The 24,342-nt window shown below is 44.4% G+C and overlaps 1 protein-coding gene across 1 annotated transcript in view; it reads left to right on the plus strand.

The window, feature by feature from the left end:
* Positions 1-13,666, plus strand: part of LOC137562402 (cyclic AMP-responsive element-binding protein 3-like protein 2) — a gene marked incomplete at its 5' end in the record, with an annotated part of 43,647 nt that extends 29,981 nt beyond the window's left edge. Inside the window, 5 exons of the mRNA XM_068273743.1 lie at positions 55-123; positions 2,508-2,607; positions 7,802-7,931; positions 8,021-8,231; positions 9,937-13,666. Coding sequence (XP_068129844.1) covers positions 55-123; positions 2,508-2,607; positions 7,802-7,931; positions 8,021-8,231; positions 9,937-10,012 — 586 coding nt within the window. The remainder of the gene's footprint in view (positions 1-54; positions 124-2,507; positions 2,608-7,801; positions 7,932-8,020; positions 8,232-9,936) is intronic.
* Between the last annotated feature and the right edge of the window lie 10,676 nt (positions 13,667-24,342).

A 24,342-nucleotide genomic window follows, 5' to 3' on the forward strand; every position in this document is an offset into this window, starting at 1 on the left:
CAACCATAGGTCACCTTTTCAGGCATTTATGACAATTCCTTGCTTTGTCCACAGGGTGGAAAATTGTTCCTCAGAAAACAACGATCTTCGGAAAAAAGTGGAAGTTTTGGAAACAACAAACAGGTGAGATCATCACTCACTTCCTAGTTTCAGTTACTGATCTAAATGGGACGTCAGGCTGTTTCTCTAGCCACACACAGATGTGCAATCTGTTCAGTCTTTCTGTAGATTGCTATGAAGACACTTCTGATTACTTGATGGGACTTCCAGCTTACACATTTTTCTGTACTTACAAGTAATGTTATGTGGGTTTAACTTTGCCTTCACTGTATTAGCAGCACTTTTTTTAAGGCCAGCTTTACACGTGGGGCTAGTGTTTCCGTGCCATGCTCCGCCCCCTTGCATCACACTGCAACGCCAAGAAAAAGATTCATATGACCCTGCGCCAACTGGGTCATATGCAAATCTCTGCACACCGCTGGCACGTTCCTCGTGCAGTGACGTCCTCCCTGCAGGACAGGAAGTACGTCACTGGGATTCCCGGCTTCCACGTAATTCTGCGCATGCACGCCACACCGCCGCCACCAACACATTTTTAATTTCTGCGTCACGCATTGACTTTAATGCATTTTATTGCTGTTGCTTTACCCTGCATGGAGAAAGGGTAACGCAACACAAAAAAAGTGTAAAAGGGGCCTTAAGGACACCTGAAGTGAGAGGGATGTTGAGGCTGCCATTTATCCTTTAGCAAACAAGTGAAGGAATCGATACTTGCCCGGCGCTTCCTTCTGCCCCATAAGCTTGTCTCGCCGTCTGCCGTTCAGTCGCAAATCAGCCCCGGTAACTGGCTCAGTCTGGTCCAGTCTGGGTCTTCTGCGCATGTGCAGTAGACCCGGACTGACGCAACTGAGCCTGTTACCGGGGCTGATCGCAGCTGAATGGCAGACCGCATGAGGATGGCGTGGGACTCAGTCGTGGAAGCGCCGGTTATTTATCGAGATTTTCACTTGCTTAGTCTCTGGTTTACTTTAAACGGGTTCTCTCAGCTCTAATGTCCTACGCCATCCTTCAACGATCTGTTGTTCCGCCCTGCAGGCCCCGGTCTAATGCGGCATCTCATTCAACTGCCGGCCGTGGCCGCGCGCGTGCTCGCTCCCGTGCGCATCGTCAGCAGCTTACTGTGCAGGCATAGTACAAGAAAACTTCGTACTGCTCCTGCCCAGTAAGATCCCGATGACGCGTGCAGGGGGTACGCATTATTAGTCGTTAGATGAATAATTGCCCAGTGTCAGCGGCGGGGAACTGGTGATCGGAGGAGGACAGCGCGGGGCATTACAACTACAGGGGTCTGATAGAAGTCGTCCCCCCCAGAGAACCCCTCACATGCTGTGATCTACTGTATAATGTTATTCGGGCCTGCACTTGCACAGATAATTGTGCAATGGTGACCCCTAGTGGCCAACTTGAAAAATAGCTTTTGGCTTTCAATCTCAGAGAATCTAGGATGCATGTCATACAATGATCCCTTCCTTCAGCTATATATAATTTTTTTTCCTGCGTTTGAAAGCTATATGCATCTAGAATAAATGCAATAAATGCAAATGCAGCAGAATATGGACATTACCATGACCATGGTAGGATTAGACTGTGAGTCCCTCTGAGGGACAGTCAGTGACATAACTATGTAGTGCTTCAGGAGATGTCAGCGCTATATGAGCACATAAATGAATGCTCAGTCTGGGATTTTATCAGGGTTGATAAGAAGCAAGCTGTGCAGTGCAGAATGAAACAGAAAGCAGGGTAGGTGTTTTCTCTAATGTTCCCACTGATATAAATGGTAAAATACATGAGGGTGCTTCGTCTCTGGTTCTCTTTAAAGTTTACCTGAGATGACTTAAAAGTAATAATTCATGCATTCCCCTTCGGGGCTGATTGCTCCTTCGCCGCCATCCTCAGCTTTCTAGATCCTCTGCAATCCTCCCGGTAACTTCAGCCAGTCGGCACAGGCACAGTGCGGCCGCGCATGTTCCCCCTGTTGCACTCCCACGGCCAGGAGCGTTGTGCACCTACACAGTAGTATTTCGCAGGCGCACAATGCTCCTGCCCGAGGGAGTGTGACGGGGTATGCACGGGCAGGACGCGCATGCGCAGTAAGCCCCGACTCCCAAAGTTTCCAGGATCCATAGCGGAGGAGGATACAGGAGGCAGAGGACAGCGGCAGGGGAGCGATCAGGCCGAAGGGGGCTGGAGGAAGTCCTAGGTACGTATGAATTCTTGCTTTTAAGAGATCTCAGGAGTCAGAAACAATTGATCTGCATGCTTGTTCAGGGTCTATGGCTAAAAGTATTAGCCGCAGAATATCAGCAGGACAGCCAGGCAGTCTGTATTGCTTAAAGGGAAATAAATATGTCAGTTTTCATATTCTTCTTACTTCAGTTGTGCTTTAAGTGTACCTTTGTAGAGGTAAACCTCATCTCACTATCTTGCATGTTATTGTTCTTCCCCAGGACTCTCTTGCAACAGCTGCAGCGTCTCCAGGCCATGGTAGCAGGCAAAGTCAGTCGCTCCTACAAAGCTGCCAGCACACAGACTGGTACTTGTCTCATGGTGAGTATCATTTCTGTGCAGTTTTTACTCTGTTAGTCCAGTAGCAGAGTTTTAGTGGCCAGTGTGGACTCAGTACTGGTAAATAGTTGAGAACAAGGCTTACCTATAAACTGGGAAAGCCAGGGTCTAATAGAGAGAAAATAGCTGCGTGCCCCAGGAATCCTGAAACTGATCTGCAAACTATTACAGCTACTTCTTAAAGGGGAATCTCACTTAAAAAGTCAGAAACTTATATTAATTTACAATATGTTAATGCAACACAAGTCATCTTTTTTTGTATTTTAATTTTCTTAGGCATGATTTCACCCCCCCCCCCCCTCCAGTACAATAGCCAGATTCATCCTCCGAGTATTACGCAGACCCTTTTGCCTAGTATAATATCCAGATGTGCCCCCATCTTGACAGGCAGCCTATTGGGCCAATCAAAGTGCAGGGATCACGTACTTTTAAAGTGATTGGCCCTGAAGGGGCTCAGGGCAGGACAAGTGGAGCGCTCCCTACTTGCAGGGAAAGCGTAAGCTACTAGTGCTCGCTATGTTGCCCTACTCACAGCATATCGGCGCTCCTGTGGCTGAGGGTAATTACGCGCGCTACTCGGTCAGTAGCGCACGTAGCATGCAGCCACTTACATTTAAGGCACTCTGTTGAAATAGAGTGAGTAACAGGAGGTTACTTGCGCTATTTCTGCCAGTGAATCAACCTCAATGTGTTTTTTGAACTACACTTGCAGGATCCAAAGAAAATAATTCCCTAATAATATTTACAAACTGTTGGATTTCAGCTTGGACAAAATGAAAGAGAACCTGAGGTGAGGGTGATATGGAGGCTGCCATATTTATTTCCATTTAAACAATACCAGTTGCCTGGCAGCCCTCCTGATGTATTTGGCTGCAGTAGTGTCTGAATCACACCAGAAACAAACATGAAGCTAATCTTGTCAGATCTCACAGTAATGTCAGAAACACCTGATCTGCTGCATGCTTGATCAGGGTCTATGACTGAAAGTATTAGCAGGGCTGCCAGGCAACTGGTATTATTTAAAAGGAAATAAATATACCAACCTCCATATACCGCTCACCTTAGGTTCACTATAATACGGAGTTAGTCAAGCCCCACCCTTCATGCTATCTCAGTCAGACTGGGCACCCATGTGATGCGTTGTGAGTATTCCAGTGTTGTTGAGTGTACCTAAAATAGACTGAGTGGAAAAAGTGAGTCTTTTTTCCACCTCTTTCTATGAAGGATCCTTTTTCATTGGTCCTGGTCTCCCTGCAGTCTCTGTTACCCTGTTTATCCAATTATCGAAACCATTCTAAATATAATGTAACCGGATCTTTCCAGGCCAGAGTTTCATTGTACTCGGCCTCCGCCGTGGCCTAATTAGAAAACGTCCTTGTTGCAGTGGTGCTTTCACTCACACACTCTGAAAAAGTGACCATTTCCTGACTGAGCTAATATTGAGAAAAAGGTGACCTCAATTTTGAGGAGTACTGGTAGATGTTTACACAAGTGGAAACGGGTTCAGGCCTTAAAATCGTTTCTTCAGCTACCTCACGAAGACACTGAAGGCTTAGCTGGGTAAATACTCAAAATGGCTACTTTATTAAGATGACTAGACTATAAGTAGACTCTGCTATCATACATAAGCAAGAAGTTTTAAATCAGGATCATACCATTTATTGGCTAACTAAAAAGAATAAGAATAAGCAAGCTTTCGGCCTTGCAGCCTTCGTCGGGCTTCAATCCTATCATACATATTGATGAAAGTCCGAAAATGGCCACTTTGTTGATTTCCAGTAGACCCGGACTGTTTTTAGGCCTAGGCATCCCAGGCAGCTGCATGGAGTGACGACTGTAGGAAGGGGCACCACAGAGCTAGTCTTGGCACACTGTACAATATGAAATTCTTTCCAGGCAGATACCTGAGGTGACAGCTGTAGGAGGGGGCCCCACAAGTCTTAGCACACTGTTCTTTATGGATATCTTATAGCCAACTGTTGGTTTCATTAAGAAAGAAATGGATGGTAATTTTAACACTTAAACGGGCACTGCTGTGTTGATTGTTGCAACTCTTGTTCTAACCTGTAAAGACCCAGGCTGTACTTAAAGCGGAATATAACCCTGCATTTCAACTTTGCTCTAAAACATTATTTACAGCATATTATATGCAGCCAGCATTTTTTTTACTAGACCAGCATTGGAAGGGTTACACACAGAGCTTTAAAGTTCCGTGGAGAGAACTGCTCCCCACAGCGAAGTTTAGATAGACACGTTTAAGTCAACAGAATGTAACAAGTGAGGAATGTTACACGCGCTTTGGCTGTCCTCCAGCTCCTGCACAGTCAGAGAGAGTGAGTCACATTCCACACTTGTTACATTTAAGTAAACAGAATGTATCTATCTAAACTGCTGTGAGCAGTTCTCTCCAGGAACTTTAAAGCTCTGTGTGTAACCCTTCCAATGCTAGTCTAGTAAAAAAAAAAATGCTGGCTGCATATAATATGCTGTAAATAATGTTTTAGAGCAGACTAGCATTGGAAGGGTTACACACAGAGCTTTAAAGTTCCTGGAGAGAACTGCTCACAGCAGTTTAGATAGATACATTCTGTTTACTTAAATGTAACAAGTGTGGAATGTGACTCACTCTCTCTGACTGTGCAGGAGCTGGAGGACAGCCAAAGCGCGTGTAACATTCCTCACTTGTTACATTCTGTTGACTTAAACGTGTCTATCTAAACTTCGCTGTGGGGAGCAGTTCTCTCCACGGAACTTTAAAGCTCTGTGTGTAACCCTTCCAATGCTGGTCTAGTAAAAAAAATGCTGGTTGCATATAATATGCTGTAAATAATGTTTTAGAGCAAGGTTGAAATGCAGGGTTATATTCCGCTTCTATCAGTATGTTTATAGTGAATACACCCCCCTCAAAACTGTTATTGGAAGGGTTGGTTATATGGGTTCAGTAAGTTTGGGCCAGTGAGATGTATATGGCCTGGTAATAATTTGTGTATTCTTTACAAAATTATTTTGAGAAACATTATTTCAATGTAAACTATCAATTTCCTATTGGTGCCTATAAAACTAATTGGTGTAGGTCATGATTTTTCTGTTCATGAGCTTGTAATTGCCAGTTTTAGGCAGTGTTTACAAATAAAAGACATAGCTGCTAACCAGAATTTGATAGGCTGAGAGCAGCTCAGTCTGTGACTCACACAGAGCCTGCAGGGGGCGTGGAGAGGGTGTGTATAGCTTCTGCCTATAACAGCAGACAGCGCATTTCTGCCTGAGCCCGACAAAGCCGTCAGAGGAAAGACGATTAGATTGTATAACAGAGATAATACAGCCACTGTGCAACTAGGAAAGGCTGCAGGGAGACAGACCACATTAGAACCGGTATAGGAACTTATAGGATAGAAGAAATAAGGCTGGAAATTTTGTTAGAGTCTCTTTAAGGAGTCTTGCCCAAGAACTCCTTACTGAATAGGTACTAACCCTAGCCAGGATTCGAACCCTGGTCTCCCATGTCAAAGCCAGAGCCGTTAAAGAGAGTCTGAAGCGAGAATAAATCTCGCTTCAGACCTCAGAGTTAGCAGGGGCATGTGTGCCCCTGCTAAACCGCGGCTTAACGGGGGTCCCTGATCCCCCAAATCCCCTCCGTAATGCGGGGGAGCGCTTCCTGGTTGGGGCAGGGCTAACCGCCGCAGCCCTGCCCCACGCGCGTCTGTCAGCACGTATCTCCGCCTCTCCCCCGCCCCTCTCAGTTTTTCTTCACTGAGAGGGGCGGGGGAGAGGCGGCGATGCGCCGCTGACAGACGCGACTGGAGGCAGGGCTGCAGCCGTTAGCCCTGCCTCCAGGAGCAACCAAGTCTGCGACCAAGTGTCGCAGTGGGGGGTTTGGGGGTCAAGGGACCCCCGTTTAGCGGCGCTATTGCGGCGGTTTAGCAGGGGCACACGTGCCCCTGCTAACTATGAGCTCTGAAGCGAGATTTATTCTCGCTTCAGAGTCTCTTTAACCAGTACACTATCTAGCAAGGATAGGGTTTAGGGTTTATTCTTGTAGGTATGGCTACAGTAGGGATGTCACTTTCATAAGTACAGGTTGCATTTCTATGCCTATTGTCAGTTTCCGGGATGGTTGCTTTAGTTGTCCCATTACAGCACCGACAGGTGTCCTTCTCATAACTGTTGCTTCATATCTCAAAAATGGTTGCATTAGTGATGTCACTTTTTGTTGCTATCAACGATATAATCCTACAGACGATCAATCATTTCCCATCACAAGTATGTCATGCCCCTTAACGGATTGAAACCCGCTAACCAATCTGATCAGATTAATGAAAATCGATACATTTTTCAGATCAATCCCATCAATCTGGTTGGATTGGTTAAGGGGTTTTCATCAATTAGTGGGCACAAATGATCTTTTCTGATTGATCATAGTGGTGATCAGACACGATCGATTGTGTTGTTAATGGTCACCTTAAAGGATACCACAACTGACATGTGGCATAATGAGATAGACATGGGTATGTACAGTGCCTAGCACACAAATAACTATGCTGTGTTCCTTTTTTTCTTTCTCTGCCTGAAAGAGGTAAATATCAGGTATGTAAGTGGCTGACTCAGTCCTGACTCAGACAGGAAGTGACTACAGTGTGACCTTCACTGATAAGAAATTCCAACTATAAAACACTTTCCTAGAAGAAAATGGCTTCTGAGAGCAAGAAAGAGATAAAAAAAGGGGGAAATTCTTATCAGTGAGGGTCACACTGTAGTCACTTCCTGTCTGAGTCAGGACTGAGTCAGCCACTTACATACCTGATATTTACCTCTTTCAGGCAGATAAAGAAAAAAAGGAACACAGCATAGTTATGTGTGTGCTAGGCACTGTACATACCCATGTCTATCTCATTATGCCACATGTCAGTTGTGGTATCCTTTAAAGGGATTGGTTGGCTTCATTCTCCATCTGGCACTCTCAGCTGCTTGTTTTGATAGGTCTCACTGTTCTGGATATAGGCAGCATCCATACAGCTAGTTTAGGGGTATTTGGGGGCTGATGGACTTTACCCTTATGTTGGCTCATTTCAACAATGATGCTTCCACTATGGTGACTCAGGGATGAATAACAAATAATGTGTGACTTGTGGTTTGTGTATGTTATTAAGTCTTTTCCTTTCTCCTCGTGCTCTTTCAGGTGGTGGTCCTGTGCTTTGCAGTCATATTTGGAAGCCTCACGCAGACTTTTGACCCATACCCATCAGCCCCCAAGACTATACAAGAGCCAAGCAGACTCGCAGCACCAGAGTCGTATACAGCATCGATAGGTAAGTACGCGTTATTATTACACAGTGATAGGTTGAGAGGCATTCAGTGCATGACTCATTGGCTCACTGCTGTGCTGTCCTCCTCTCAGTGCGTTCGAGGAACCTGCTGATCTTCGAGGAGCACCATGGCTGGGAAGAGCTGCACAGCTCCGCAGTTACAGTCGACTCACACGACGCTTGGGATAGAAGCTCAGAGATCATTTCTCAGCATCACAAAGCAGCAATAGAAGAGATGAGCAGATCCCAGGAGAACTCATACACCCTCTCCAATGACAGCCGAGAGAGAGCATTACGGCATAGGTGAGGATTGCTGTGAATGCGTACATGCCTAAAGGGCACCAGGGAAATCTGGGTGCCGGAAATAGCGGCTAGTAGAATATTGGTGTCTTTACCGTTATTGGACTATTGGACAGTGCTAACTCTGATATTTTACTAATGCTAAACCTGACCCTATTCTCATACTAGCACTTCCTCTATTGATGCCTAACTCTTACTGACAGCCCCCCCCCCCCCCCCCCCCACACACACACACTGATGCCTAGGTGAACCCCCACCGATGTCTAACCCTTCCGAACCCACACTCGTGCCTAACCCCAGCCGACGCCACATGCATGCCCAACAGACTCACCACCCATGCCAAACCCTAAGGGCCCACCACACACCAATGCCCAACCCTGACGGATCCACCCACCAATGCCTAACCATAACCAACGCTTCCACTGATGCCTAACCGACCCTGCACACATACCTAACCCAAACCAACCCAGCACACATCGAATACCTAACACCAACAGACCTCCCCCACATGGTGAAACCCTAAACGCCTCAACAACCCCCCCCCCCCCACCCCCCATGCAAATCTGCCGATAGCCACGCTGCCACAACCGTAAAATATTGGGCTGAAGTTTGGGCACCCCGTAGTTTATTTGCGGCTACGAGAGGAAATTTGGGCTTTGCACCCTCTATTTGAAGCCACATTTTGTATCCAAATTTGTTGCTGCTATTAACATGGGAGCTTATGGGGTGCCCAAACTTTCATGGCCCCTCAGGCACCCAAATTTCCCGTCACAATGTGAACACTATTGAGATCAAAAATAATAAAGTCCTCCCTCGGGATAGTTAAAGGACACCAAAACTATTTATTGAAAACGAGGGGAGCCGGCATGTATTAGATGCTGTCCTCATGCTCCCCGTTCTCCTCCGTTCCCCTCCTTTGTACTCTAAAGCCTCTGTCATAGCTCAGTCCAGGTCGCTGGAGTGCGGTGTTATGTTCTTGGCCAAGAGAGTCCACAATGGCCATGTGTCACATAGTGCATGGTTCCCCAAACCCTGTCCTCAAGGCCCACCAACAGTACAAGTTTTTCAGGAAACCACAAACATACATAGGTTAGGTAATTAGTGTCTCAGCAGAGCGTATTAACTACCTCTGAGGAGTTCCACAAAACATGCACTGTTGGTGGACCTTGAGGACAGGGTTGGGGAACACTGACCTAGTGTATGTACCTAGCTTTACTCAGGTTGCTGAAGGCCAACATAGTATTAGTAAACACATCTTCTACATAAAATCTTTTTTTATTCATTTTTTTTTTTAGAGTCTTAGGGTGCCCATAAATGAAAATAATCGGAAGAGAATTGGTGCTGTAACATGACCAGCTGATCAAAGTTATGATTGATTTCTGGCTCGATCGGGTGCACAGTAATGACGATATTTGATATCATGACGACCGATGGACACTTGGCTGGTGTCCCCCCCAAGCGTATATGTGTTCCCGTGTGCAGTGTGAAGTCTCACTTCTCCGCCCGTGCAACTCAGTGTCCTCCGATGTCTGGGGTCAACATGAGCACCTGTTGTATGCAACACTGGCACAAGTTGTGACATCACAACATTATCAATTTGGTCATGTTTAAGTAAAGAAAGATCTCTTTAGGATTTCATGAAACTAGATGCTGTCACCCAGTTGGGTCTCTTGATTAAACCGTGATTATTTTTTTTTCTTGTCTTTAGGTTCAGTTCAGATTATGGGCAAAATGAGACAATGAAAATCATAGAGCTGGACAGAAGAGTGAATGCTACGTCATAATAGATGATTCTTCCCCCACATCCCTTTCCATAATGCCCAGCACCCAACCAACGCAGCCATCACTCAAGTTCTCACACAGAGCCAGCCTCTTGGACTGTATGCCTCTTGATGGCTGGAGAAGGCCAGGACTCTAGACTTGACATTGGCGGATGATCAGTACTCAAAGCAAAGAGAGACTTTGGAACATCCCATTGGATGCCTCGTGATAAAATGTGTAGGAGTGGAACCATCGAACGGTTTATTTTTTAAAAGGAAAAAGACATTTAAATTTTATTAAATTATATACACTTTGTATGTTTGGTTCACCCTTTGAAAGAAAGTCCATCAAACCAAGCCTGAAAATGTGGAGGCCATTCTCGAATAGTTCTTTAGCTGTGGGAAGAAAAGGCAATACCTCTGCTGCAAGGCTCCCTCTGGTCCCCATTGCTCCTTTCCTTTTTTCCAGCCAGGTGTGTTGTTAATTGCCTGGCCTAACAGTGAAGTCTAAGATGAGTGTCTCCATTCAGTATGACCCTTCATCCCGTTTCTTCCAGTCACTAATCTAGTTAGTGGGTACGGGACTTGTCAATCAGAACCACACCTATACCTTAATATAATGCCAATTTAAAGAAGGAGAGGAATTGGTTGCCATCTCAACGGTGTCAGCCCCATGACTGACAATGTACCCACTTAGTGGCCATTTTGGAAGAGGGTACTGCTAGAACTTTACAGTGTCAGTGTAATGACTGACAAGGTACCCATTTAAGAAGGAACATGAACATTGAGGACCTGAGGGACCTGTCTTGGGGAGGCATTTATCGCCTTTTCTTACTACAAATACGTTTTAGAAGGGGGTCTGTAGGTAGTATTTAAGGTGAGAAAATTGAGGTATAAAGTAGGCATGAATTGATAAATGACAGGATTGTGGAAGGGCAGAGTTAAGACACAAAGGTGCAATGATGAGGCAAAAGCAGAATCCCGAAGTTTTAGGGAAAATTTCAGGGCAAATACAAATCATATTTCACCAACAATGTTGTTGTTAAATCAAGATGTGCGCCAAAACGTTCCTCAGGTTTTGTGGTGCTGATTGTATCCATTAATGTCTGTGGCTCACAACTACACACAACCTGATACTGTATTCAAAGTAAGGTAATTTTCTCCAATCCTGATTGGAGCTCTTCCTTTCTGATTGGAGCTCTTCTTTTCTGATTGGAGCTCAAGTTCTATCAAAAACAAGAATGAATGCATAGAATGTTGATTTACAGACAATCATGATCCAGTTGTATGGAAACTGTGACTTTCAGCTGCCCTGTAACTAATGATTCCAGGTGGTCCTAGGGTCTTCTGGGATGCTGTAGTTCTAAAGCAGATGGAAAACACTAGTAGCTCCTTTTTCTCTTGTCCTTTGTTGTGTGTCTCTCAGTGCCTTATACTGGAGTCTGTTAGCCATCCCTGGCCGTCTACTCAATTGAATTAACTTATCCTCTTCTGTGTATGTGAAGGTAGGAGACCATCAAATTAAGTTCCTTTGTAAGTATCTACGCAAAACTGCCATCTTCAGTAGACTGAGTCACTCACTGTCATTGTAAGGCTTCGTTCACATTGGAATGGTGCCATGTCCATACTTTATGAATGTGCTGGACCACTCCGGTAGTCCTTTTAGGGTCCACTGCCACATCGGAGTGGTTGCATGCCATTCATTAGATGAATGGCAATAAAGCCCGCTGTCCAGGATAAAAAATAAAAATCCATAAAAACGAGTCGGCATTGTGCAACTCCGTCAGAAACTAACGTGACTTCAGAGCCCCTCCCACCTCACTCCTTGCTTAAAGCTGCGTATTCATGCTAGAATACACTCAGCATAGGTAGTCCATAACGACCACCTCTGCTGAGAATCTAGTGTTGCCTGGCAGATCGCCTTGGCCTAGTGCTGGTCGCGGGCATTGTTCTACTCACCACTCCACCCAAAACAAAATGTGTCTTTAGCCTGGAGGTAGGCCTCGGCCCTGCATTGTCGCACAAGGGACCCGATCCCAATCTCTCTCTCTAGCGACATGCCTCTTACATGTGTATGAAGCTTTATCATTTTATATTTTTTTGCTCACAAAAGGGAATTAAGAGAGCAGTGGGGCCACCCAAGAGATGAAGAAGTCCTCATGTGATTCAGTCCATCAGAGCTCCCCAACAACTGAGATTAGTTTTGGGAAATCTCACCCTTTAACAATTTAAGCATTTATTTCAAAAAATTGCTCCTAATGACCCCCTTCCTTTCTATATTGCCACCTAACTGTCCCTCCTGCTGTTGTAAATAGTATTTATTAGTTATATTTGCTATTTTACCCCTTAACACGCCCTGTTTTTCATTTACAAACTATTAGCTCTGTGTCAGATTATTGATATGCTCAACTGTAGGGATGGTCAATGTGACCATCCCGGCATCAACTCTCAATTATTTGCACCTCTTTGACCATCCCTATTCAACTGCGCAGAATTGTCTTTCCGTTGCAAAAAAATGCAGCTGCTAAGTTTCACGCTAAGACCCATGAGCCTTTGCAAGCCAGTGGCTGGCCAATGGCCAGCTAAGGATTCTGGGATTTATGGTAGGTGAACAGCTAAGAAAAAAAAAGCTCTTATTTTTTTAAGCCACTAAGCAAAGTGCGTTAACCCATAACAACCAATCAGAAATTCGCTTTCATTATATACCTGCGTAGAAAATCATTTATAACCCATGCCTGAACCACAGAAACCAAATATGAAGTAAGCTTTCTCTAGCTGATCCCATCTCTGCTACATTTCACATATTGACCCTACAAAATACTCTTATGAGTGCACAGCGTCTTCTCACTTTGTTAGCCAGGGCTCTTTTTCATGGCGGCTGCCATGTGGCTCTTTGGAAATTTTAGGAAATTTCTTACCTACACATGACATCTGACAGCTGCTGCAAACACTGAAGGGTTCTCTCTGCCTCAGCTGCTCCCCATGTTGGAGTTTCTTTACACTAAAATGGTACATTAAGGTCAAACATTCAATAGCTATCTTTGTGGAGCTCACACGGAGAGTAGACTGTGAAAAATAATGAATACAGTATCTCCTGAAGGGAAATTCAGAGGTGTAAGAAAAGCATGGAAAGTGTGGAATGGTCTTTGGGACAGCTACTTAATAAATTAGACAGCTGAATAAGTAGCCATGTCTAATAAAATTGTATTGCTTGTTATTAGTTACTGTACCTCATTGTGAAGCAGGTGGTTTCGGTACAGTGCACCCGAGTCTGCACCTGAGTCGGGCACCGCTATAGCAGCGCACTGACAGTAATTTGAGCGGCAGCAGGTGAGCAGTCATTCAGCTCACCCTGTGTCCAACTCACTGGCTGCGTACATATACAAACGCCATCATTGTCCTAGGAGAGTTTTTCTTTAAGCTGTTTGAAAATAACACAATTTTTTGAAACTGATATTTCTGTGTCATCAGCATCCTATTATTTTCTTTATTTCGCTTTTTTGCCCTTCGTCGCTGCATTGGACCACACATCTTACATCTGCCACTGCAAAGGGGGTTACGTTATTGTTGTTCCCTGTTTGTACTTGTTTTTTTTTTTTGTGCTTCTCTATTTTGGTATAATATTTTTTATAAAACATAAAATGGAAAAAACTCAATAAAAAATAACTGCATACTGAATGGTGATTGGTTATTGAATGGGTGATTTGATAAACGTGGCTATCGGCATAGTTGAGTAGAAAGGGGACTATTAAAATACTTCTAAAAACATAGTTCTTGCGTGCCAGTACATATCAGCATTACCACTTTTTAGAGTAAAAGCTGGGATATTTGTCAGATGGTACCTACTTCTGAAATAAACATCCCAGGAAATCACTTCCCATGGTACATTGCACAAACTGATACGTGATATTACCCAAAGGGAAGTGCCTATCTTTCTCTTCCTCACTTGTCCACTGGCAATCAGACAGAGAAGTAGGAAAAGGGGGTGGGGCAAGGGAAGGTGTTGGGTTGAGCTCAGGTCACCATGGATTGCTGTGCATTGTCTAAAGGAATTATACAAAGAATGTGATATTTCCACCTTCTCACTCTTCTTCCCCAATTATATGCTGCTATGAAGGTAAATTTCGGTATAACAGCAAGAGGGGGCAATTTCCACAGACAGGTTTGCGGGAAAAAAATTGCTTAACCAACAGTTATAACCAAAAGTCCACTTCTATCACGGCTTTGCAGAAGAGGGGGGTTAGCCTTAGGAGGGGTTAGGTGCCATGGGGGGGGGGGGGGGGGGGAGTCTTATGTTTAGGCACCATTAGGGGGTACCTCTTAGGGTTTGGCACCACCAGGGGGGTCTTAGAGTTAGGCACCACCGGGGAGGTCTTAGGGTGAGGCACCACCAAGGGGGGGGGGGGGGGGGGTCTTAGGGTTAGGCTCCACCAGGGAAGGGTTCTGTGTGAGAGTAGGGTTAGGTTTACCCATAGTAAAATATCAGTAAATATTACCAATATTTTATTATCAAAATGCAGTAGTAAAATATCGCAAAGTTTAGTGATATTTTACCAGCGACAATCCCCCACGCCCTTTTTTCTCGGTTCCTCCCTGTACATGTATGCTTAGAATCACCCAATTTGCATGCTATGTTAAAGAGAATCTGTATTGTTAAAATCACACAAAAGTAAACATACCAGTGTGTTAGGGGACATCTCCTATTACCCTCTGTCACAATTTTGCCGCTCCCCGCCGCATTAAAAGTAGTCAAAAACAGTTTTAAAAAGTTTGTTTGTAAACAAACAAAATGGCCACCAAAACAGGAAGTAGGTTGATGTACAGTATGTCCACACATAGAAAATACATCCATACACAATCAGGCTGTATACAGCCTTCCTTTTGAATCTCAAGAGATCATTTGTGTGTTTCTTTCCCCCTGCAGCTCACTAAAGAGTTACAAGCTGATTGTTTGTTTCTTCTTGCAGACAGCTCTGCCCGGTTGTCTGTAATTCTGCAGTATGTGACTCATCAGTATGTGAACAGAGGATTTATCCAGCTTGTAAAAGATAAGAGAGTAGAGAAAAGCTGGCTAATGTAAATAACACACACACACACACACACACACACACACGGGAGTGTGCATAGAGGGGGCATGCATAGCAGATCACACTGAAGAGTTGGCAGCCTTCCAGACACAGGCCGACAAGTCCGACAGGGGAAAGATAAGCTGATTTATTACAGAGATGGTGATAGTAGAACGTGCTGCAGTAAGCCAGAGCACATTATAATAGGTTTAGGAACCTGTAGGATGGTAGGAAACACAATGCCATTTTTGTTACAGAGTCCCTTTAAAAGGAACTGGGAACAAGAGGGACATTTTTCAAAAAGACTTTTGTAGTTTTTGAGAAAGAAGATTTTAAATCAAAACATGTTTTTTAAAGTCAGCAGTCCTGGGAGTAACGAAAGATTATTTATGGTTAAGATCATTACAGGACTTTTTCATTGTTGTGTTTTTATTTTATTTAAGATCTTTGTGACAATGTTCAGACTGGGAAATGTTTTGGTAATTAAGGAAACCTTGTCAAACATGAGAGAATCTGTAGGATTCCAATTGGTCTGTTAATGGACCAATGGGAAGCCCTGGAGGGACTTTTAAACATGCTTAAGGCTCTCAGCTGTATTAAGTATAGCTGAGAGCTCTATCCGTCACTGCTGCCACCACAGCTCCTGCTATCCTCGACACTTGCCCACACTTATAGCACTCACCCACACTGGCATCTAGAGCACCCACAGTACCCTGATGCCCAACATATTTCCCACACTCAGAACATGAATAAGGCTTATTTCCAGTATGAAAGCTGCCATGTAAAACAAGCTCTGATTTCTGTGTAAAATATTCCCCACACTCAGCACATGAATAGGGCTTCTCACTAGTGTGAGATCTCTCAGGCCTGACAAGGAAGTGATTTATGAACAAAACATTTCCCACACTCAGCACACGAATAGGGCTTCTCGCCAATGTGAGATCTCTCAGGCCTGACAAGAAGTGGTTTATAATCTATTATACAAAAGACCTTGCGCTGCCTTATAGTCCACTATATTGTCAAAAAAGTTCCACCTTAAACCAGGCTTCCTTTTGTTTCTTCAACTCTTCAAATCCAATGCACCTCAGATAAATACAAACATAAAGGGCTTGATTCACAAAAGGGTGCTAACAGTTAGCATGCCTAAAATCTTTGCACGTGCTAACTAGGGTGCTAAGTAGTTTGCATGTGCTAACTACGGTGCCAAGTAGTTTGCATGGGCTAACTACTTAGCACCCTAGTTAGCACTTGCAAAGCATGTTAGCACATGCAAAGTGCCTTTTCACTGGCGTGCTAACACTTAGCACCCTTTAGTGAATTGAGGCCAAAGAGTTCATTGCATAGATTGCAACCATGAAAAAGATTGCATAGATTGCAATACAGCAGGAATCTTCCACCATTTTATAATTGATTATGATATTTGAATACTAATGTGATATTATTACCTATGCAGCATACCTACAGGTGGAGGCAATAGGTTTATATGTAGTGTGGAGCGCACCAATACTTTCCTCTCTGGGGATCTTAATTAAGCGATTTATGAACAAAACATTTCCCACACTCAGCACACGGATAGGGCTTCTCAGCAGTGTGTGATCTTTCATGTCTGACAAGCTGTGATTTATGTACAAAACATTTCCCACACTCAGCACATGAATGTGGTTTCTCACCAGTGTGAGTTCTCTCATGCTTGAGAAGGTTTCCTTTATCGCCAAAATATTTACCACAGTCTGAACATTTCCACAAAGATCCCAAAATGAAATAAAAATGCAACCATGAAAAAGTCCTTTAATTAATCATAAATAATTACCTTTCATTACTGCCACAACAGTATCCTTGGAAATTATTCAGCGCCATATCCTCTCGATACCCGATGAATGACGGAGAATGCCACACGCATCGCTCCCTGCCCCGAGGACCGGTGAATAGCACTGCACACTTCAATCCCATTCCCAGCCCAGGAATTGCTATACTAAGTGTCCCCAGAGCAAAATTCAAAATAGATTTCCTCAAAAACTACAAGGTGTTTTTGAAATTTTGATTCCTCTTGTTTCCACAGCTTTCCTTAGCAAACCATGCAAATTGAGTGATTCTAGGATATACGGGGGCTTTGCTAGTAACCGCTGAAGTTGGCGATCATTGACATCTCTAAAAAAAAGTTTATAAAGAGTTTGCATAAAATACGTGTTTTTAGCGGAACATTTCACCATTGATCTCCCTCCGCCATGCCACTGTCTAGGTTTTTGTACACTTTGCACACCTTTTTTAAAGAAATTGTGGCTGCAGAGATGCCTTGAAGGTCTTAGAAGCTTGTCTGCCATGAAAGTCTATGTGACTCTCACAAACGATCGCTTTGCAAATGTTTGCGGTACAATTCACAAACGTTTTTGCGAACACGAAATTGCCAATTTCGACCATCCCTATTTGTATTGCTGATGTTCTGTTTGTACAGAGCTTTGGACTTCTCATGTATCTATGCGCTCCACTTATTGTTTTTCACAAACCGTGCACTTTAAATCACCTAAAAGAGGGCATAGAAGAAGAAATGTGGGGGGTGTTGCTACTCAAAATTAAGTGTTTGCTGCCTATCCCACATGTTGCCACTAATTACACAACAAAGGTGATTGTGCTGAGATGAGAAAATGGCAAACTCTGTATGTGTGTTGCTGGACCTGATGACCCATAGCTAACAGTTCAAAAGACTACTCCCAATCCCAGGGTGCCTGCGATAGTTGGTGCAATAATATAGGTGATCCACAAGGATGCAAAAAGTCTTGGTATATTTACCACTCTGAGGTTGATGATGTTGTATGTGTGACTGTCCACAAACTTGGATAAGGTCCAAGATGGATGTACCAGGCCGTTAGCAGGTAGCTGCAGATGTGCCCATGATGCCTCAACATGTTTCGCCGATGTCACGGCTTCATCAGGGACAGGTGCACATCAAATTTGACTGCGCCACTTGGCATAGGTCATGGCAGATATTTTACTATAAATAAAAGGTAATATTAGTAAAATTACCGCATGCACATATGCCATGGGGTGGGGGGAGGGGGTGGAAGGGAGACACAGATTTGCTTGGGGTGACATAAGGTCCAGAAACAGTCCTGTTGGTAACCCATGAAATTCCACTCACTGGAAATGAAATGCAAATGCACAGAAGAACATTAAAAAAGAAAAAAAATTCCTATGCATTTTTGTGTTTATTTGGTGATGTGCATCAGGCCGAATGAGACTTGTATAGAGGTGGGACATACTGTATAAGGCAGCCAGCAAGCACTCGGATCTTAAAGAGAACCTGTACTCAGTAAAAATATTTAAAATAAACACATGAGGTAACTTCAAATGAACATTACATAGTTACCTTGCCATCAGTTCCTCTCAGAAGCTCACCATTTTCTTCTGACAATAATCCTTTCCAGTTCTGACAATATTTTGTCAGATCTGAAATATATCAGTTGCTGTCAGTAAAATATCAGTTGCTGTCAGTTATAGCTGAGAGAACTGATGTACCAGGTAAATGTCCATGTTTCCCTATGGCTCACTTGAGCCATGTTGGCAATGGCTCACGTGGGCAATGTTACAGTTTAACTGTGTGCTGACCAGAAAGCTGTTATGGGTAATGGTCATTTTCAAAATGGAGGACGGAAAATTCCCTTGATCACAGTGAACAAACAGGATGCGGGACAGGAGAAAGACACTGAGGAGTAGACTACATGGAAGGTAAGTATGACTTGTGTATGCTTATTTTGACTTTTCATTTTCAGTTTAGGTTTTCTTTAAGGATGATGTAAGAAGCAGGATAAATGGGCAAACCTAAGGGTATAATTACGGTGTAAAATAGTGGTCCTCAAACTAAGGCCCATGGGCCGAATGCGGACCCCTGGGGCTTTTTTACCTCCCCCCCCCCCCCCCCCCCCAAAAAAAAAAAATTGTATTATTTATAGATGCGGTCTGCTGCATATTTAAATATTGGTGGCCCGCATATAGAATAGCAGTTTTGGCACCACCCATCCACATGAAAGCAAGAAAGCAGTCATTTGCTGGCTTCTGGGTTACTGGGTGGAGGGGATGTCTTGTAACAAGCATAATCACATGTATTTTGGTCAGTGCAGTGCAGAAATGTTATGGTTCCTTTGCGAAGGGGAAATGGAGGGTTGTGCTGTTTACGTTGCTACAGCGATCGTGTGTGTATGGGTGAGATGGTGCTGCAGGCTTTTGCAGGCCATTACGTGACATCATGGCTCATATATGACTTGCTATGTTAGGGTCAGCGCTGCATTATATGTTGGCGCTTTATAAATTCAATAAATAAATTAAATAAATAAATAGGGTCACAAGATCTGAACTGTGTTGGTGGCATAATAGCTGAACATGCTGTGCTGGGGGGATACTATCTTCAAATGCTGTGCTGGGGGAATACTTTCTGCACATGTTGCGCTGGGGGATACTTTCTGCACATGCTGTGTTGGGGGGATAATATCTGACCTTGTGTTGCTGAGCATACTATCTGCACATGCTGTATTGGTGGCATAATAACTGCACATGCTGTGTTGGGGGCATAGCATCTGCTCTGGTTAAATAGAAGACATGAGGGCTACCCACAATACCTAGGATGAATGTTATGTTTTTCTACATCATTTTATGTATACTCCGGCCCCCCAGCAGTCTGAAGTATGTTGACCCCGGCCCTTGACTGAAAAAGTTTGAGGACCCCTGGTGTAAAGGTTACAGGGAACATTGTGGGGACATCTTGTGGACAAAAAGTAAAATTACATATACAAATACATTAAAATACATAAAAAAAAATCTCATATAGTTAACTCTATATACCCTCCTCCATAGTTACCAAAATAAATCACTTGTAAAAAAATAAAAAGTGACAGCATTTCAAAAATAATTACCTTAGGGATTCAACTTTTTTAATATGTATGCCATGAGGATACATTACTGTTATCTTTGCAAACAAGGGCTTGTAATTAGTGATATAGTATAAACAAACACAAAACAAATAAAATACACTCATAATTTAAATGTTGTAATAATCGGGACAGATGGGCATATACAATGTGTGGGTTTTAGCTATAGAAGCACATTTTATTTTAAAAGTATAATAGGTGAAAACGGAGAAATAATGCATTTGCTTTAGTTTTTTTCTTATTATTCCTGGTAAAATGCAGATAAAATAATTCTTAGCAAAATGTGCCACCCACAACAAGGCGCACTTTGAAAGCTATAGCATGCATGTTATTTTTTATAGCATGATGATGCAGAGATGTGAGCACGGTCATACAATTATATGGGAAGTGTGTTCAATGCAGCACACACTTATACACATGGTGTATGCACCCTAACTGTAGCATAAATTGGTGAAATACTCAATACTGACCATGGTGGAAAGGTGTCATTGTGACTCTATGTGTATGTAGTAATTACCCCCATCTCAATAAGGCGTCTTTCAGACATGCAGCTGACAGGCCGTGAGTTCAGCGCCTGTCAGCTGCTCTCCTGCATCGGCTGGGTGCCTGCTAGTGCTCAGTACCGGCACTAGACAGGTGCCCCCCCATTGAGTCATATCTGATTGCAGCCGCAGCCGTGCTCAGACGCGACATGTCGCAGTCCTCTGTCACCGGATAAGGCCACCGCCTTTCAAGCGCTGACATTCATGGTGTTACAACCGATACCATTTGACTGCATTTAAATCGAACCTGAAGTGAGAGGTATATGGAGGCTGCCATTTTATTGCCTTTTAAGCAATACTAACTGCAGGGGGCCTGGGCTGTGTGCGCAACGGTTAACTCACCTTGGCCACTGCCTCCCTTCAGATGTGTTCCATGCTGCTCTCCAGCTTCTTACACATCCACCTTCACTGCGGAAGTTCTGGTTTACAAAGGAAGTGTAAGAGGTAGGAGAGGTTCATGGAAATCATTGAAAGGGAAGGCGGCACTTTGCATGGAATCATTCTCACTTCTCACTCATCTACTGGAAAACACTACGGGCTCGATTCACAAAGCGGTGCTAACCCAGTTAGAGGCTTTAGGCATGATAACCATTGCACCATGCTGGGGAAAAGCCAGTTTAGGCGTGATAAGTTTAGGCATGATAAGTTTAGGCATATTAAGTTTAGATAAGTTTAGATCGCGCGCAAAGTCCCGCACGCAAAGCAGCACCATTAAACTCTATGCGAAGTGCACAAGACTTTGCTAGCGCAAAACTTTTGATCAGCTGTGCACTGCGGTGCTAACCCAGTTGGTGCTTAAACTTATCACGCCTAAACTTATCACACCTAAACTTATCATGCCTAAACTGAGTTTAGGCGTGATAAAGGGCTTTTCACCAGCGTGCTAACTGTTAGCACCGCTTTGTAAATCAGGCCCTACATGTTTTGTCCTATTGTAACTTCCAGTTTTTGCTCATAGAAAATATAAACATCTGACACCAGATGGCAGCACTAGACAGGGCTAGAGACAGAAATTAGTTATTCCTTGTAGTGAATCCATGCTGGTGAGGTGATTTCTAGCTTTACCTGTGGCTAGCACACGAGGCGGAATGGACAGTGTTTTTGCCCATGAAAGTCTATAGGCCGCATGAAAAAAGTGCATATGTGTGCGTTTTTCAACACGCACAACTTGCTGCGTATGGCTCCATTTCCACTTGCTGCGAATCCGATAAAAAAAGCAGATTGCAAGTGTCTTACCAATCGCAACAGCACCCTGATTAACATGTAAATCGCGGTCCTCCTTTTTCATCAGCGCAATTCGTTTGATAGATTTTTCACAAACGCAATTGTATGTCTGCACGATTTTTGTTGCGATCACGTTTCGTTCTCAATGGGTCACGGTGCAAAAAGCCATTTTTTAATGGCAAATGCAGCGTGATTATGCTTGTGATCCACTTGCAAGTGGAAAAGGGCCATATTTCTCAAAAACGCAAGTAAAATGTATTTCAATGGAGATGCAGAGGACTCTTTTTTAATTAAATAAATATGATACTGTATTTTACTCCATTAAAAAAGCGAAAATATAAAAAAAAAAAAAAAAGCAAAACGCATACAAAAATGCACCAAAAAATTAAAAACCTTGCATTGGCATGTTTCTCACCTCCTCAAACGGCCGCATGAGCCTGCAGGCATTTTGCATGAGTGTCCAGTTGTTGGGCCAGAACATCCCCATCTACCCAGAGTGTGTCCTTCTACTGTAGTTGTTGTAGAGATACTGGGTGACGGCTTTCTCCTGTTGTAGCAGGCAAGAGAACATAAAAAGGGTCAAATTCCAGTGAGTCGGGCTATCGCAAATCAGGCGTCTCACCGGCAGCTTGTTTCTCCGCTGAATATCGGAAAAGTGTGCCATGGCCGTGTAAGACCGCCTGAAATGCCCACACAACTTCCTGGCCTGCTTCAGGACGTCCTGTAAGCCTGGGTACTTCGACACAAATGTGTCAGCTTTCCCAAATTCAAAGCGGAAATGAGATTGCTGCCACACCATGATGTCACACACCACGTTGCCGATCTCCAGTTGGTGCGGGGTCAGCCACTGATCCACCTGTTTGTTAAGAGCAGCCAGGAGAGCTGCTCCAGTGTGACTCTCCGCTTTGAGGCAAGACATATCTAAGATGGTGTGTACAGTTGTACCTGGCATGCAGCATAGGCCCTGGGGAGCTTGGGCTATGTAGCTGGAGAGGAGATCGCAGCACCAGTAGAGTTGAACTGCCACTCAGCCGAGGAGGAGGATGATGACAGCAAAGAGGATGTAGCAGGAGAGGAGGTGGCAGGAGGCCTGCCTGCAAGCCGTGGAGGTGTCACAAGTTGGTCTGCTGCACAGCCACGTACTCCCTGCTTGCCAGCGATCACCAGGTTGACCCAATGGGCTGTGTAAGTAATGTACCTGCCCTTACCATGCTTGGCAGACCAGGCATCCGTGGTCAGGTGGACTCTTGACCCAACGCTGTGTGCCAGAGATGACACCCCTTGCCTCTCAACTTCATGGTACAGTTTGGGTATCGCCTTTTTAGAGAAATAATTGCGGCCTGGTATCTTCCACTGCTGTGTCCCAATGGCCACATGACTGCTGCTGTGGGCAGAGGAGCAGCAACCGCTCAAGGTGAGAGGCGGAGTGGAGGAGGGTGGCTGTGATTGTGAAGGTGCAAGGGAGAAAGAGGCTGAAGATGGTGCACCTGAAGGAGGAAGAGGAGAAGAAGGGTGGCTTTTCTTTTGTGTGCTGCTTTTCCTCTGGTGCTCTTCACATTGCAGTTTGTGCCTTTTCTCCATGTGCCTTTGTAAAACAGTTGTCCCTACGCGGCTGTTGGCCTTTCCACGTCTCAATTTTTGGAGGCAGAGAGAACAGATGTCATTGCGCTGATCTAAGGCAGACACACTAAAACATTTCCAAACCGCTGAGCCCCCCTGGGATGATGGCACTATGGTGGCATCAGCAGCTGACGTTGAAGGGCATATTGGCTGGCTGTACATAGGTGGCGATACATGGCGCCAGACACTGCCACCAGCTTTTTCTGACAACGAGCTCCCGCTGCTTCTTTCAGGAACTCGTCTCCTCCTACTCCTCTCTGACTCCCCCTCTGAACTGTCCTCTTGGTCATCTTGTCTCTTAGGATCCCCGTGACATCTGTATCATCATCATCATCATAATAATCATCCTGCCCAGCTTCGCTTGCCTCAGACACCTCATAAACTGCACCAACAGCAGGTACTTCTTCATCTTCCTCCTCACACGTTACGTCCATAGTGTCGCCTAACTCAGACATATGAGGTGCTGTAACTTGCTTAGCGCCTTCATCTTGTTGTAACAGTAGTGGCTGTGAACCAGTTAATTCCCCACCAAATAACTCCTGCGAAGTGTCAAATGGAACGTATGTGGTGCTAGTAGTAGTGCTGGTGGCTGCGGAAGATGAGGTGTTCTGTGTTAAATAGTCAACCACGTCCTGACAATCTTGGGAGTTGATGGGACGTGCCTTCTTCTGAGCACTGTACTTTGGTCCAGGGCCGCACAAAATCACATCAGCACGACCTCGAACAGACCTGCCGGGTGGCCTTCCAGGTACAGTGACACTGCGTGCGCTCACGTAGGTAGGTGGGTGCACTGTGAACAACAGGTAGGTATATGCAGTGATGGTTATTACAAATGTGCAGCTGCCTGTCACACACACAGGTAGTAGTCACTGAATGTGCTGGGCCTGGCAGTGGCACAGTAGGAAACAGTAGGAATTACCAAGGAGCCAAGGTCCAGCAGCTAAGACTGACTGACAGGGCTGTATATGCAACACAAGTGTCTG

This window comes from Hyperolius riggenbachi, chromosome 3 (assembly GCF_040937935.1).
Source record: "Hyperolius riggenbachi isolate aHypRig1 chromosome 3, aHypRig1.pri, whole genome shotgun sequence".
Classification (NCBI taxonomy): domain Eukaryota; kingdom Metazoa; phylum Chordata; class Amphibia; order Anura; family Hyperoliidae; genus Hyperolius; species Hyperolius riggenbachi.